This window comes from Podarcis tiliguerta (genome assembly GCF_965153285.1).
Source record: "Podarcis tiliguerta genome assembly, chromosome: 5".
NCBI lineage: Eukaryota > Metazoa > Chordata > Lepidosauria > Squamata > Lacertidae > Podarcis > Podarcis tiliguerta.
The window spans coordinates 92075026-92092216 of NC_139538.1; the positions used below are offsets into that span (position 1 = coordinate 92075026).

The 17191-nt window shown below is 46.7% G+C and overlaps 1 protein-coding gene across 2 annotated transcripts in view; it reads right to left on the reverse strand.

Moving 5' to 3' along the window:
• The window catches only part of ANO2 (anoctamin 2), a 157655-nt gene that overhangs the window by 90141 nt on the left and 50323 nt on the right, over positions 1–17191 (reverse strand). For both annotated transcript variants that reach the window (XM_083440732.1, XM_083440733.1), the window contains 2 exons: positions 14977–15018; positions 2310–2374 (listed from right to left, as the gene is read on the reverse strand). In XM_083440732.1, the coding sequence (XP_083296858.1) occupies positions 2310–2374; positions 14977–15018 (107 nt within the window). The remainder of the gene's footprint in view (positions 1–2309; positions 2375–14976; positions 15019–17191) is intronic.

The window sequence follows — 17191 nt, forward strand, 5'->3', positions numbered from 1 at the left end:
AAGGGTTGATGGACTGGAATGGTAACCCAAATGTAAATAAAGAAGGAGTTGAGGGATAAAAAGTGTGTGGGGGGGTGCATTTTACATGCCTGGGCTATCTGGAACAACATTTTGATGTGTGACATAGACTGGAAAGAATTTGAAATGCCTTTAGGACAGAAAGGGGCAAGATAAACAAATATATACTAAATGTTGCTGAGTCACTTATCTGGGATGCCTATTTGGTTTCTTGCATCCCAGCCTCTCTCTCTAAATCTCCCACATTCACGCAACCATGAGTCATATGATGTGCAGCTACTTATCTCTGTTACACAACAGAATGGCAAGCAGAAGTCATATCTGTTGCAACACCGGGCAAAGGGTAACCAAAAAGCTCTGGCAAGAGCAGTTTTTGAGCACAGGATGAAGAATCCAAATTTTGTCTCCTAACTTCACTCCACTTGGGTGCTGCCTTATAGATGCATGCCTCCGCATTGTGGTTTTCAAACCTCCTATTTGCAGGGAACCCTTTCCACACTGACCTGTTTGTAGATGCTCTGCTTCCTGCATGATGCACCACTCAGTGATGTTCTAGGCTACACTCTCAGTCTCAACAACTTGCTAGCTAGGCCAGATGATCCTCCAGCATGGAAGTGAACTGCTGATGGAATGAGAGATTGCTCTTTTCCTCCATTGGTCATTCCCTGCATTTCCCTGCTCAGCGCTGAGAAAGGGGAACACAGGCTGTGTGTGAATAGGGCAGGGGGGATGGATGAGTACGAAGGTGGGGTGTATGGATGATTGTGGCTAGTGTGGGGGCTGCCCCTTCCACGCTTACCTTTGGCCCTGTTTACTGCCCATAGGGACCGTGGCCCACAGTTTTGAAAAGGTTATGCAATTCTAGATTATATAACCAAACATCTGAATTAATGGAAGTTCTTTTGACACACTATTTAAACACGATGATGGTTGCATGAAGAGCAATTGCTTATTTGCTCACACTCCATGAACTGGCTTACGTAAGACTGGCACCTGAGTTCAACATGAACTGCATAACCTCCAGGGACAGCCCGGAAATTACAACAGCCTTGGTTTCTGGTTTGATCCTGGAATGTCCCTATTTCCCCCACCAGTGTTGTTGCTGCTGCTGAGCTCATGGAGGAGCATGAGCCTGCACTTATCTTGAAGGATGATGATGATGATGGCTGTGGCGGCTGTGAGAGGACATCCTGTTGCTTCTCCATGGCTGCTGCTGCTGGCCGCCTCTCTAGGGCAGCTCATAGAAAGCAGCTGCTGGAGAGCAGGTGAGGAGAAGGAGAGGCTATGGCTTCTAAGGCCCAGTCTTGTGTGATGGACTGGCTCTGAGGGGCAGGCAGAGGACAGGGCTGCCCTGAAGAAAAGGAGTTTGGATTTGATATCCCGCTTTATCACTACCCTAAGGAGTCTCAAAGCGGTTAACATTCTCCTTCCCCTTCCTTCCCCACAACAAACACTCTGTGAGGTGAGTGAGGCTGAGAGATTTCAGAGAAGTGTGACTGGCCCAAGGTCACCCAACAGCTGCATGTGGAGGAGTGGGGAATCGAACCCAGTTCACCAGATTACAAGTCCACTGCTCTTAAGCACTACACCACACTGGCTCTTCTTCCTGGGCTGGAAGAAAGGGGGTGCACAGCGCAAGGAGTCTTGATTTTTTTAAAAATGCTTTGTGCATCTGTGTCTAATCTTCCCCCTTTCTAAAATTTATTTATTGATGTGTGTTTTTCAATCTACCAAAGAATCAAATCAAATCAGGATTAAGGGGTTTTCTCAGGACAGTGGAAGATGTATGTGCTGGTCCCATTGATATAGTGGTGGAAATGACAGGGTCACAAAAGATGGGAGGTTGAGGAGTATCAGTTGCAAGGAAGTGAGATATGTCCCTATTTTCATCTGAGGAATGTGGGATGGTATGGAACTGAGCAGTTAATGTACTGGATGGTAAATATTTTCCTAAACAGATAGAGGAAATTTCTTTAACTGCTAGGAGATGGAAATGCAAAAGCCTCTCAATGACTTTGCCTCTCAGAATCTAACTCAGAACCTTCAAACACTACTAAATGACATTTTGGAAAGGTACATCACCTTTCATTAATATCATCTTTCATTAAATCTTCTGTAATAAAATCTGTGATTTAGTATAATGGAAAGGGAGAGGCTAACTGCCCACCTCTTGATGCAAGGCCTCACTGACCAGAATCTTCCCCTAGTGCAAATCAGTGCAACTTTGCCAGTTTTGCCAAAGAAGGAACTTTACAATTTTGCCAAGAAGCTGTTGCTGCGCAATTAATTACCTTACAAGATCAATAGGCTGAAACTTGTAAAACGATCCATATCGTGCCCATTCTTGGTACAGCAGCTGTGTGGGGAAAATAGATATACTGTTGACATAATGCATTTAAATCACACACACACACACACAAATTTCAGGGCTTAAATGGAGCCATGACTGAGTCCCATGAGATGTGAGCTCAAGTTTGAAACCTTAACATGCTCCAGAACATGCAAAATAATAACAAAAAGTGTATCATATAGCACATATATGAACAGCTGGATTAAAATGCAGAGTATATTTATTATGAGAATTGTTGAGACAAAATGACTCACTACCTCTTATTTTTAAGGAATATTATTGCAATGTTGAAAAGTGCTTGCCTCTTTTGTCATTATTTTGGCAGTGACTGTGAAAATGTTTTGTTGATTCAATTATATTTTCCCCTCTCCATCTCTTTCTCAACTGGCTTCCTTTGCTATCCATAGTGTAATCATGTAGCCAAAACTGAATTGCATTCATTGATGTGATTCCTTATTTTTTGAGATCACCCAGCCAGCTAATATGGGAATTGTTGTCCTCAGGCACATCATCACACAGATAAATCTAACTGGCCATGCATCATTGTGATCCATCACACTTACTAGTTTGCTGGCATCAGGAGAAAACAAGAAATCTGAACCTGTATTAGTGAGAGCCTGAGCACCAAGACGGATTAAATAAGAATGTTCTCACTATTAAAGATTTTTTCAGGAAATATCCCCATTGAGGCTGAACCAAAGTTTCATAAAATCAATGGTTTTCCTGAATTCTGAGAGTCATTTCACACAGAGTGTAGGACCTGAACGAACAGATTCAAATTGCAAGAAAGGAGACTAAACATCAGGAAGAACTTGTTGACAGCAAGAGCTGTTTGACAGTGGAAAGGTGGTGGATTCTGTATTATTGAAGGTTTTCAAGCAGAGTTGCATGACCATCTGTCATGAATGCATTGCAGGGATTTGGACTAGATAACCCCTGGGGTCCGTTCCAACTCTACAATTCTATGAACATTTGCATCATTTGTTTTTCCCCACAAGAAGAACCTGAAGGTGGTTGATTAGGACTGGCCTTTGCTTTATGAGTTGGTTTGTTGTTGTTCAGTCATTTAGTCGTGTCCGACTCTTCGTGACCCCATGGACCAGAGCACGCCAGGCACTCCTGTCTACCACTGCCTCCCGCAGTTTGCTGGTAGCTTTGAGAACACCATCCAACCATCTTGTCCTCTGTTGTTCCCTTCTCCTTGTGCCCTCCATCTTTCCCAACATCAGGGAGTCTTCTCGTCTCATGAGGTGGCCAAAGTATTGGAGCCTCAGCTTCAGGATCTGTCCTTCCAGTGAGCACTCAGGGCTGATTTCCTTAAGAATGGAGAGGTTTGATCTTCTTGTAGTCCATGGGACTCTCAAGAGTCTCCTCCAGCACCATAATTCAAAATTATGAGTTGGTACATAAATCTTAATCAAGGGGGCTTGCTTACAAGAAAATAAAACCCAGTTAGTGTCAGTCTACCTTTGTCAGAGGGCCACACACTGCAACGAAATGGAAGCTGCATTATGTACCTTAAAGGAAACACCATCAAAAGGGCTGAAAACCGTTTTTAAAAAACGTCTCCCTTCACTTTAAACCTGATCAGGGCATTTCAGGAAATTAAACACTGAAACTATTCAGGTTCAGATAGAAAACAGATGATGTTATACGTAGAAATTCTATAGTCAAGTCTTATGGCTGGGCCATAGGAACATGTGTGAGCAATCAATGCAGTATTTCTGGAAAGAACCTTTTATGTTTTTAATACTTAACACTTCATAAGAGGACCTAAATGGGCAGGTTAAGGAGAAGGGCAGCCCAACTTCTGGGGTGAATATTTTTCCAGGCACTAAGTCTTTTTAAAGTAGCGTTTCCACTTTTTGCTGTGATATCCAGTGAGTCTTTGCAAGATTAGCTGCTATGTCAGCATTTTGCCCTCCAGAAGTTTTGCCCTCCAGAAGTTTCGGCTACCTCTCCTTGGGGCGGATACAGATAAAAATGACGCTCCATTTATTCAGGCTTTATGCACCTCCATTTACTGATGACTTGTGCATCTCTGACAACGTGTTATCCATTTGTGGATTTTCAGCACCCCTTAGTGGCCAGATGCTGTGTTGCCAAACTCTCCTTTGGGGGGGAGGGCAATCCCACCAGGAAATATTCCTGTGCATTGGCACATTTAGCACTTGCAGTATTCAAGGAAAACTGGCAATCTTTCACCAGTCCAATAGAGACAGGATAGAAAGCAAGGCTAAGAAGGGGAAGACTCGTAGCATGGTATGGTGGAGTGCTAAGCAAGAGCTCCGAGGCTTCAGAAAGGCAGCTAAAACAGGCACCAGTGGCCTGACTAACCTAGCTTCTTTTGCTGAGAAAGTTCAATCTGAAGAAATGTGGAGCATTTTCACCCGAGTGAAAAAAATGCAAATGGACCGCTAGGAATTATTAGGAAAGGAGATGGCAGTGAGCATGCTAATGTTGCTATATCAACCTATAGTTGTGGCCAGTGCTTCCCCCCCCCTAAAAAAAATGTTTAGGGGTGCTCTCATTTTGAATCAAGAAAACCAACATTTTATGCTTCAAATTGGGAAAAATAAATACAGTAAATGGACAAAAGTACAAAGATTCACAAAATGTTGTAGGCTTATGCCCTTTACTTTGCCAGAGAATTGCTTACCCGCGTCCCCAGGACCGAGAAGAGAATAAAAAAATTCCAGGAAAGTTTCTTCTTTGGAGAAAAGAGTTTTATTGCAAATCTGTGCACAGAGACAGTCAGCAGAATATAGTTTCTGAAATCTGACTGTGCAGCAATACGCATCCGCAAGCCTTCTTATACTTTAGAGTATTTACCCACCTCCCAGACCTCCCCCCAAAACTTCCCCAATCAGCTGGCAAGTTTCCAACTTATTCCTTATATGGCACATCTATATTTGCTGGCTAAGGCTGCTAGCTAAGCACTTCTTCTGCTGGTTAAACATTTTCTCTGCTCAGTAAGCACCCCCTCCCACCTCCTTGTACACGTGCTAAGCATTCCCTTCGTATCTCTTCTTATCTTGCATTACTTAAAGCAGAAGCAAAGCAGGAAACATCTTGCTAGTGGTTTTTAGTTGACAGCAGTTTTTGGCTAGGCAGGAAACGACCTTCTGACCTGTAACTAACATCAGCAGTTTCAAATAGCTGGTTAGACAGGAAACGGCCTCCTGACCTGTCTGATTTAGACTTTGCAAATAACTGCATTTTTGGGTTTGAGCTTGTGTAACCATCCTAGCAGAGTGCCGGAATTTACTATGTGTAGATAATATTAATGATTAACCGTTCCCCTCTCCCTTCACTCCCTCCTCTTCTTCTGAACAACCTAATACTTAGGTTCGTTCTGGGGTATGGGCCTATACTCCCTCATCACAGCGATGACTGTGGGTCCCAGCTTCCGTGACAGGAGTCTTTGCATCATTTGCTGCAAGCATTGCAATAAGCAGGGGATACAGAGGCAAAGAAGCAAAAGGATTAATAGCGGTCCTGCTAATAATACTATAACATTCCTGAGCCAACTGCCATCAGGGAGCCAGGAATACATCCAACCCCATGCATCACTCCCTGTGGCTTTCAGCGGGTTTGCAGCTATCATTGTTTCCATGTGGTTGATGGTGGCTGAAATATTTGCTGACTGGTCTGAAATGTACATGCAGCAATGGGAATGAATTAAGGCACAAACTCCGCCCTTAGAGGCAAGGACTACATCCAAAGCGTAACGATTTTTTATCCAGGTAAACCAAGTATAAAAATCGACACACATAGCATCATAAATGGAAGTACCTTTTTGGAAGCAGGAGGATCCGTTAATATACTCATAAGTCCAATTGCAATATGGATAGTGACCTAAAAAATTGCTGCTGTTATGATTGAAACGGAGACAACGAGGTGCCTGTTCCATGAGTGACAGAAACACTGGGGGTGAATAGGTGCGACCATCTGACATAAGATTACTAATTCTAAATGACTCATTTATTGGAATACTATGCAGTAGTATGCCAGGCTTCTTAAATTGTGGAGGGATATGCATACAAACCCAGCATTCAGAAAGATTAAGCATAGAAGAGAAACGATCTATATCTCTAACATAAGTATTATTACTCCAAATCTGATGATAGGGCTCTGACCGGCCGGTTTTCCGTATATGTGAGTCATCTCCCAGACCCAACCCAAGTAGGGCTAGTACCAGAAGGGTCAAGGGGATGGGGGCTGGTTGTTCCCTCCCACAAAATCGGTGACGCTCATGCCAGCAAAAGAAAACACACATCCATATGACAAGAGCGGTTGAGATAACCCCTATCCACCAACCCCAATCCTTCCATGGTTCCTCCCACCAATATTCAGGGGGTGTGCTCATTGTTGAAGAGCTCACTGATATTTGTGCCCGACTATCTGTTGAGCCTCAAGGATGAGAGTCCACTGGTGAGCTGATGCTCCCACTACGTGGGTCAACTTTTCTGCTAACCCTGATGGGTGGATTGAACCACTTGTTTAGCAATTTCAATGCACACCTGGTTAAGGCTCCCACCCCTGCAATACTTGCATTAAGATAGGTTCCGTCCCATCTATCGCCTGCATTAAGAGTAGGACCTGGTCTATCAAATGAGGTTGGTACAGTGCTCTACCTCCCATATAACAGTTGACTACCCTCCCACAACAGCAAAAGCGGTCCAGAACTCGATAGAGTTCGAGCGTCTCTGCAACTTCCCGTATGAGCACTATCCACGCATGCCGGACAGTGGTGTGGGAGAGGAGCCACAACGGGGCAATGGGGTGTTTTAAGACGGCAATCTCATCAAATCCCAGTTTCCAATAGCCATAGAGCACACCATCTCTTACCACCGGTAAGACGAACCAGTCGTAGCAGAGTCCATCAGGCCAATAAATGCGGTATGGCTCAGTGGGGTCAGGGCTGTGGGACATAAAGCAGATAACAAAAAGAAAAGAGAAAGTCCCTATGGAAATATTAAATGTCCTGGTGAGCTTCCTGGGTTAGTCCTGGCACGGAGTTGGGGACGCTGCCCGCGGGCGCCCCTCCCATCCAATTCTTCAGCTGTGCGTTGAGATATCAGCTTCCGGTGTGATATCAGCAGAGCGGTCGTCTGCCAGGCGTCTGGAGATGGTCAGCTGGAGGGGGTCTTGTGAATTGGGGATCACTGTCCAGTCAGTTATTGCCCTTTTCACACGAGTATGGTGGACCCAAGGGGTGATGCCTACAACCTTCACGGCAGTGGGTGTGGGAAGTAACACGGTGTAAGGTCCCTTCCAGCAGGGCTGAAGCGGAGTCTGGGACCAGTCTTTCACCCACATTTCGTCACCAGGTTCAAAGTGGTGCAGGGCTCGACTAAAACACAGGGAGTGCGAGCCTGGGTCCACCTATTGAGGGAAGGAAAACTCGAGAGAGTGACTGTACATAATTATTCAGTTGCACATCTTGGCTAACATACGGATTTAACATTCTAACATATGGGACTGGTCTCCCAAACAGAACTTCAAAAGATGACAAGTGGGTCCGTTTTGACGGAAGACTGCGGACCCTGAGTAATGCCAAGGGCAACATGGCCACCCAATTAGACCCGGTTTCCTGTGTCAGCTTGGACAGCTGATTCTTTAGAGTTCTGTTCATTCTCTCTACTTTTCCAGAACTCTGGGGTCTATAAGCAGTATGCAGCTTCCAGTTGATCTGGAGCGCTTTTGCCAGCCCCTGTAGGACTGCATGAACAAATGCTGGTCCATTATCAGATCCTATGGACCTTGGCAATCCATAGCGAGGGATGATTTCCCTAAGCAGGCACCTGGTTACTTCAAATGCCTTCTCAGTCTTTGTGGGCCATGCTTCGACCCATCCGGTGTAGGTGCACACTGCTACCAGCAGGTAGCGGTGCAGTCCACAACGGGGTAATTCAGTAAAGTCCATGACAAGATCTTCCATAGGTGCCGTTCCACTGTGCTGAATCCCTGGGGGAGCCAGTGGTCCGGCTCTGGGATTATTCTTCTGACACAGCAGGCATTTCCTGGAAATCTGGGCTTGCAATTTTGATAGCAGGTCTCGGCCCAATAATGGGATGGGACACTCTGGTATATATAAAAACTTGTGTTGGACTACTTGGCCACCCAGGCGACAGACAACAGATTGCAGGAATGGGGCTTTTTGTGATTTGCCTGTAGCTCCTATTATGTTAATTGTTTGCTTGGTGGGCTTGGACACTGGTACTGGCAAAACAGAGTGGGCGGCTCCTGTGTCAACCATAAAGGGGATAGTTTGGTTCCCTGTTTGTATTTTGACCATGGGCTCACGGGAACCTAAAGCAGCTGGGCCCGGTCTGTCCTAGTATTCTTCCTCCTCTCTCAGGCTCATCATGCCGGGCTGCCTTTGGGCTGAGGGGTACCAGGGAGGTCCCTGTCCACGTCCTCTACCCCTGCTGGCATTTGTCGATGACCAAGGTCTCAGTTCCTGTCCAGGTCCCCTGGGGGTTGGGCCTGGGGCTCGTTCTCCTCGTCCTCTCCCTCCTAAGTGGGCCTGTGGGCATTCTCCTTTCCAGTGCCCTTCCTGCCGGCAGATGGCGCACTGATTCCTCCCCAGGCGGCCTTGCCCTCCTCCCCGGGCACTTCCTCTTTTCTGAGGGATGGGTGCGGTGGCCTGTAATGCCATCAACTTCTTTGCTTGATACTTCTCCTTTTTCTTTTGTTCCTCTTCTTCCCTCTGATTGTAAGTGGTTTGAGCCAGTTCTAACATCCACTCAAGGGTGTGGCCCATGAACCCCTCGTGTTTTTGAATTTTTCGGCGGACATCGGGCGCTGCCTGAGCTACAAAAGCAGCCTTTACAATAAGGGCGTTGGCAGCCTCATCTGGGTCTACAGGAGTATACTGACGGTAGGCTTCCTTCAGGCGTTCCAGGTAAGCCCCTGGGGCCTCTTCATTCCCCTGCAATACCTCTCTGACCTTCACAAAGTTGGTGGGTTTCCTGGCTGCCCTTCTCATACCATTTAATACGTTCTGGCGGTAGGTAGTGAGGGTTTTCTGGCCATCAGCAGTCTGATAATTCCAATTCGGGGTACTATCAGGGTATCCTGTTATAATGTCTGGATCCGGTGTTCCCTGTGCTCTCATGTGTACTCGAGCTTCAACATGGATTCGCCTAGTTTCTTCTGTGGTTAGCAGCGCATCCATCAAATACTGCACATCATCAAAAGTGGGATTATAGGTTTTAAAAATCCCTTCAAACAATTTTATAATTTTAGCTGGATTCTCCTCAAAGGAAGGATTTTGATTTCTCCAATTACAAACATCTGCACTTGAAAAGGGTATATGCTGGACCGTGTAGGTCCGTGGTGCCTCCGCCCCACCAGGCCCTGGAGGTCCCGGTGGGTCATAAACCCTTCGGAGGGGCATTACTCCGACCCCACCCTTTTTCTGTGCCTCATGGGACTTATGGAAGGCTGCCCTGGTTGCTGCTTCTATCCATTCCTTCTGCCATTTCTTCCCTTGTGTTGAGGAGCATCCTGCTGCAGCCAACACGTGGGGGCTAACATCCACTTTTTCCGCATAGGGTTGTACATACTGTTGCAATCTCAAAGACTGATACTGAGTCCACTCTCTTCCCTTCTTTGCTAACTCAACCAATCCCTTTACAAATTCCTCATCATCCTCTTCTGATTCATCAGCCTTGGGGGGTTCAGGCTGGGGGCTAGCTCCTCCCGGTGCTTGGGGACCTGGGCCTGGGGGAATTGCTAGAGGGGCAGTTGGTGGAGCATAGGGTGGTGGCGGTTTGATGATTCCCCCCTCCTCATCTTCTGGGTCTGGTATCACCGGGGGCTTTTCTGCCTTCCCTGCCGGTCGAACTGTACAAATTGTATTTCGTGGGGCGTCGCCTTGGCAGGCTTTCAACCACGGTGGATTCTTTTCTACATTGGTTTTCCAAGTAGAAATGTAAGGGATTTGGTCGGGGTGGACATTCAATATGTTCTGGTATAATGGGCTGATTAGTTGCAAATCAAAGCTTCCTCCTGACGGCCAATTAGTTTGTGCGGGCCAGTCAACTTCGCAAAGGGTTCTTAATCTTTCTTTCTTCAATTTAAAACCCCAATCATCATCCTTTGTGGCGGCTTTCCATTTGTTCAGAAAACATTGCAAAGGGGTGCATTTATTACCGCCTGACTCCATTTTATAAGATACTCCGCACCTAATCCAGCAATCACACACACTCCAATCTCCACGTCCTGTCAGTGGCCCAGACGAGCTCGCGCTGCTGGGAACCGCACTTCAAGGACCACACATCGCTTGGCCGATGGCTCTGAGCCCCAGCCTCTCATCCACTCATCTACATGCACTGGAGTATCTTCACTCAACACACACCTCCCCTCCCCTGTTTCCCCCTTCCCTTTCCTTCCCTTTCCTTCCCTTTCCTTCCCTTTCCTTCCCTACCTAGCTGACGGCACCTTATTGCCACGGCCAGCCGGGGGTGATCAAGCCCCATTATTCCTAAGCTCCAATACCACTTCCCGGAGCTTACCTTAACTTCAGAAGTCACCCACGTCCCTTCGGCCGTCTCCTTTCTCCCGCGACCAGGTGTCTCCACTCAGGAGCGGTGTGGCTGGCTCCCCCCACGAACAGGCAGGGTGTGCACTGGAACCCCAACACCGGTCCAAGCTGTTCACCTGGTCGAGCCTGGCTCTTCCCGGCCCCCTTGGGGTGGGGCAATTCCCGGCCAACGCACCAAGCTGTAGGCTTATGCCCTTTACTTTGCCAGAGAATTGCTTACCCGCGTCCCCAGGACCGAGAAGAGAATAAAAAAATTCCAGGAAAGTTTCTTCTTTGGAGAAAAGAGTTTTATTGCAAATCTGTGCACAGAGACAGTCAGCAGAATATAGTTTCTGAAATCTGACTGTGCAGCAATACGCATCCGCAAGCCTTCTTATACTTTAGAGTATTTACCCACCTCCCAGACCTCCCCCCAAAACTTCCCCAATCAGCTGGCAAGTTTCCAACTTATTCCTTATATGGCACATCTATATTTGCTGGCTAAGGCTGCTAGCTAAGCACTTCTTCTGCTGGTTAAACATTTTCTCTGCTCAGTAAGCACCCCCTCCCACCTCCTTGTACACGTGCTAAGCATTCCCTTCGTATCTCTTCTTATCTTGCATTACTTAAAGCAGAAGCAAAGCAGGAAACATCTTGCTAGTGGTTTTTAGTTGACAGCAGTTTTTGGCTAGGCAGGAAACGACCTTCTGACCTGTAACTAACATCAGCAGTTTCAAATAGCTGGTTAGACAGGAAACGGCCTCCTGACCTGTCTGATTTAGACTTTGCAAATAACTGCATTTTTGGGTTTGAGCTTGTGTAACCATCCTAGCAGAGTGCCGGAATTTACTATGTGTAGATAATATTAATGATTAACCGTTCCCCTCTCCCTTCAATGTTACGGGGATATGCATACCCCTGCATTACACCCCCCCCCCCCGAAAAAAGCACTGCTTGTGGCCACATTTAGAAAATATATATGCAGATGTGAGGTCGGCCATCCCATTTCAAGGAAGATGTTATAGACTAAAAGAAGACCATCCAAAATTATTGGCCATCTCCTATATTAGGAAAAGTTAAAGCATTTAGCTGAGGAAAATGAGAGCCAAAGTATAAATTAGGTTATTCATGTTTTTTTAGGTACTTAATGTGGTTTTAAGGGGGGGGGGACTCTGATCTAGAATGTGCTCCCAATCTGGATAAGGACCCTATTATTATATTTTCATTTATACCCTGCCTTTTCCCCTGACAGGGATTCAGGACAGCTTACATATAAAATAAGTACATGTAAAAACATTGGGGGGGGGATCGTTAAAAAACAAATAAATATTAAAACTATGGCAGCTTCATCTTGAACTCCCTTCCCCTGCTATCTTCCTGCCAAAGTGCTGTAAACAGTTAAGGGAATTTTCAGTAGCAATTTTCTGCCCTGGGGGCATATTCCAAACTGTTTCAAAGGCTTCATTTTCTCTAAATGGCCTGGGCTGAGTCAGAGAAGCAGCATATAAATGACCAATAACCCCCCCCCCCTTCTTCTTTCTTCTGAAATCAATGCATCACTCCCTTTCCTCTCCAAGTATCAAACTAGTAGTTCGGCTTTTGTTTCTTTATTAGCATGCTGAAAGCTAGCTATGATAGATTCATTTTTTTACAGGCAACTTTCATAAATTATATCTATTTGACCATTTCTACAAACAGTTATACAGTGGTGCCTCGCAAGACGAAAAGAATCCGTTCCGTGAGTCTCTTCGTCTAGCGGTTTTTTCGTCTTGCGAAGCAAGCCCATTAGCGGATTAGCGGATTAGCGCTATTAGCGGTTTAGCGGCTATTAGCGGCTATTAAAGGCTTAAGGGATTAGCGGATTAGCTGCTAAAAGGCTATTAGCAGTTTAGTGCCTTAGAAAAAGGGGGTGGGGAGCGGAAAAAAACCCCAGGAATCGCAAGACATTTTCGTCTTGCGAAGCAAGCCCATAGAGAAATTTGTCCTGTGAAGCACCTCCAAAACGGAAAACCATTTCGTCTAGCGGGTTTTCCATCTTGCGAGGCATTCGTCTTGCGGGGCACCACTGTACTGAAGACACCAGGCGGAAGAATAACACAGAGGTCATAGCAACACAATATTGTGGTGCGTTTGGGGGGGGGTTCACCCTGCATGATGCCTGCGTTCCCGGTAATTCTTGGGGTCATAGCTGTCAACTTACAGATTTGAAAATAAGGGTCCAGTAGCCTCGGAAATAAGGGATCAGCAGCCAAAATAAGGGATTTTCAGAGCACAGCTATGTTCGACTCTGAGCCCCTCCGAGCCAAAGGCAGAAAGCCCAGCCAGCAGCCAAACAAAGCCTCAAGCGGTGGTTCCCACAGCGCAGCAACCCAGCAAAGGGGATGCAGCAAGGAAAACCACCGTCACCTCTCCGCTGGGAAGCGCTGAGCAAAGGCGAGTCCCCAGGCAACGCAGCCGATTTGATCGGCACAAGGCATGCAAGCTCCACCCCCAGTCGTTCTTTGACTCCTTATTGGGTGAGCAACGCAGCCAAGCAACCCAGTTGGAGCCTCCCTCCTCCCTGGCTGGCAGGAAGGGAGGGAGAGGAGCTGCTTCCTTTGAAACCCGGGAAATTTAAGGGACATCATCAATAAGAAACAGCAGCGGGAAACGGCTCTGGGATAAGGGAATTTCCCGCCAAATAAGGGATGATTGACAGCTATGCTTGGGGTCCTGGAGGATTCCATTGTTGAATTAGCCAGGTAAGTCTCTTGCTGAGTTAAAGGCCCTAAGTACGGCTAGTATAAGAAAGGAAGATGCTCTGTGGAAGATGGCCCCCCTCCCTCAGATGGCTGGTAGTAAGGAAGACATAAGCAAGTGTGGAATGTTTGTGAGCTGGGCTAGAAGCAGGCAGAAGCCAGAGAGGGAGAGCCATACTTGATTTCTGCAGGAATACCAGGCTGTGACTATGGGAGAACCAAGACCCTCTTGAGGTGTTAATGCTGTGAGCACCTCCATTGTAGGCTCAGGTTGAATATATGTGTAAATAAACCACATATCCTAAAATTTCTGCCACAAAGCATGTTCTCCTTCATGGAGAGCACGTGTTGCGGTGGGGGCTGCCAGGACACTCCAAAGTTGGGGGCAGGCTAATTGACCATTGGCCACTGATGCGATTGGGGCTTCCCTCGTTGTTAGGAATAAGTTAATGTTGCCATTTGTTGACTGACAGCCAGAAATGCTAAAACTCCTTGCACGAGGCTAGGGCTTCCTCTTTTCGACCGTGCATTGGATTGCCCATCCCCCCCTCCCTAGAATTAGGGTTGTTCGCTTTGACCTTGCTATGCCTGTCATGGGGTCGTCTGCTCTTGGGGCAGGGGCCCAGTAGGAATTTTGTCCATCTGGCTGATTGGCTGGGGCCATTTGATTTTTGCCTACTGCGTAGCAAATCGTCACAACTTGTAAGGTTGCGGTTAGGCATTGGTTTATGGCTTGGTTGGTTGAGGGGCATTGATTGGCTGTGCCTGCCCCTCTAATGCTGCTGCTGCTGCAAGGGATTCCGTTAAAGGAATTGGGGGCTAACTATTGCTTGTCCACTCTGTCAAGGGGGCTCAGGCCATAGCAATGAGCTCCTGGCTGCATTTGGGGTGGGCTGAGGGCAGGTTCCCTGCTCCGTCGCTACCCCCAAGTGTATTCCCCTTTTCTGACTTTCGCATAGTGCGGAATGTCAGTCTGTCCCCCATGGTGGGGGCAGATAGTCGCAACCAATGCTTAAGCAACCACTCACAAATTTGTATTTTAATAAAGTTGTGGCCAAAATAATGCCAAAAATCTTAAACAAAAATTCGGTGTGATGTGTGAGTTATTGGGGTGGCCCTGGGGACCTCGACACGCAACAAATATGGATACAATCCAATGGAAAATTCCTCTCTGCAAACACTACTGAAATTAACAGGAGCTGTGACAGAGTAGGAGAGCTTCAGACTGGACAGTGCCCAGTTTGCAGTATATTTTCAGCACAAAGGCTTGATTGCAGTGAACAGATCGACACATTCAAACCCAGCGCCAACCGAACTGAAGATGTAAATTATTTTACCTTTCTTTCATTCATTTCTTTGTTTTCACCGTCATATTCACCCTGAAAAGACAATGCTACTGGTAAGAAATATTGTAGGGAGCAGGAATCACCTGCTAGTGAAGGGCAGGTAGCAAGAACAACAGCAGCAGCAACAACAACAACAGCAATTTTTAGTATTAAGGTGCTTTAAGCCAAACATGGTCAATACAATCCACATCAATGCCTTCCCTGTCATTCAGAGAAAACTCCTAGAGGTTTTAGAAACTAGTCATTTCTACCTGCCACAAAATCTAAGTACCATGGTACCTCTGGTTATGAACTAAATTCATTCCGGAGGTCCATTCTTAACCTGAAAGTGTTCTTAACCTGAGGTACCACTTTAGCTAATGGGGCCTCCCGCTGCCACCGCTGGGTGATTTCTGTTCTCATCCTGAGGTAAAGTTCTTACCCAAGGTACTACTTCCGGGTTAGTGGAGTCTGTAACCCGAAGTGTTTGTAACCTGAGGTGTTTGTAACCCGAGGTACCATTGTACTACTAAAATTCCTTTTACTCCTGCCCATTTCTGTAAACTATTCTCTACCCTACTACCATGCCTTAAACAGAAAACTCACTGAGGCTGACCAGTGAAGAAGAAGAAGAAGAAGAAGAAGAAGAAGAAGAAGAAGAAGAAGAAGAAGAAGAAGAAGTAGTTTGGATTTGATATCCCACTTTATCACTACCCGAAGGAGTCTCAAAGCAGCTAACATTCTCCTTTCCCTTCCTCCCCACCAACAAACACTCTGTGAGGTGAGTGAGGCTGAGAGACTTCAAAGAAGTGTGACTGGCCCAAGGTCACCCAGCAGCTGCATGTGGAGGAGCGGGGAAGCGAACCCGGTTCACCGGGTTACGAGTCCACCACTCTTAACCACTACCCACAGTGGGGCACCTGGGGTCCTCCAGACATTGCACCTATCACCCCTTCCCATGCCAGGAGCTAGATTCCAACAACAGCTGGAGGACCACAGTTTTCCCATCCTTGCTATATATAATCATAGAATCATAGACTTGGAAGGACCCAAGAGTCATCTAGTTCAACCCCCTGAAATGCAGGAATCTCAGCTAAAGCAGGATGGTGATGATGATAAATATAATATTGACCTCCCCTGCCTGCTAGAATGCAATTCAATGTTGAAAATCAGGGGTGGTCATCAACTAAATCATGTTTGGAGTTGGCCCACTGAAACCAATGGACCAACAAGAAATCCCATGAGAACTTTTTTGTGTGAAGGAGTCCTGTGTATAAGCCTAAAACTAGGATACTGCTTTATTATTATTATTATTATTACTACTACTATTATTATCAAATTAATAATTAATCGGATGTCAGGGAACTGCCATCGGAGCAGGAGCAGGTGAGAGGGCTCCCGGATGCTGGTGGAGAGGGTCCCAGTAGGAGGAGGGATAGCCCATACGCTGGGGAAGGAAATCAGCGTAACACCAGTGGAGAAGGGGAGGAGATAGAGGAAGCGGAGACTTGGCTCCAGGACTCTTCGCAGGAGACCAGCGGAGAGGGGACAAGTGCTCCTTTGCCCACACCCACCCTGCGCAGAAAGCTTTCGCGCAGGCAACGGGGGAGGAGACTGGGCGTCAAGCAGCTTTTATGTTGGAAGCGGTTTAAGAAACGCCCACTGACGGATTCTGCCAGCGACTGAGGCAGCCACGGAACAGAGGCCGACCTGTCAGAAAGGGTTCAACCATGCAAGCTAGCCATGAGTAAAGGCAACTTACGCACAAGCAATCCCTAGAACCATAACACAATATATAGTGGTGTAGTGGTTAAGAGCGGTAGTCTCGTAATCTGGGGAACAGGGTTCGCTTCCCCGCTCTTCCACATGCAGCTGCTGGGTGACCTTGGGCCAGTCACACTTCTCTGAAGTCTCTCAGCCCCACTCACCTCACAGAGTGTTTGTTGTGGGGGAGGAAGGGAAAGGAGAATGTTAGCTGCTTTGAGACTCCTGAAGGGGAGTGAAAGGCGGGATATCAAATCCAAACTCTTCTTCTTCTTCTTCCACCCCATTGTAAATTGATAATAATGCTACCACTGGACTTTTGGCCAGTTTTAACCCAGTGATTTCTGTTATCTCCTTAAACACCCTTAGCCAAAAAAATTGTACATATTTACACCCCCACCACATGTGAACATAATTCCCTGTTTCCTGGCATCCCCTCCAATATAACACCGAATATCCCTTA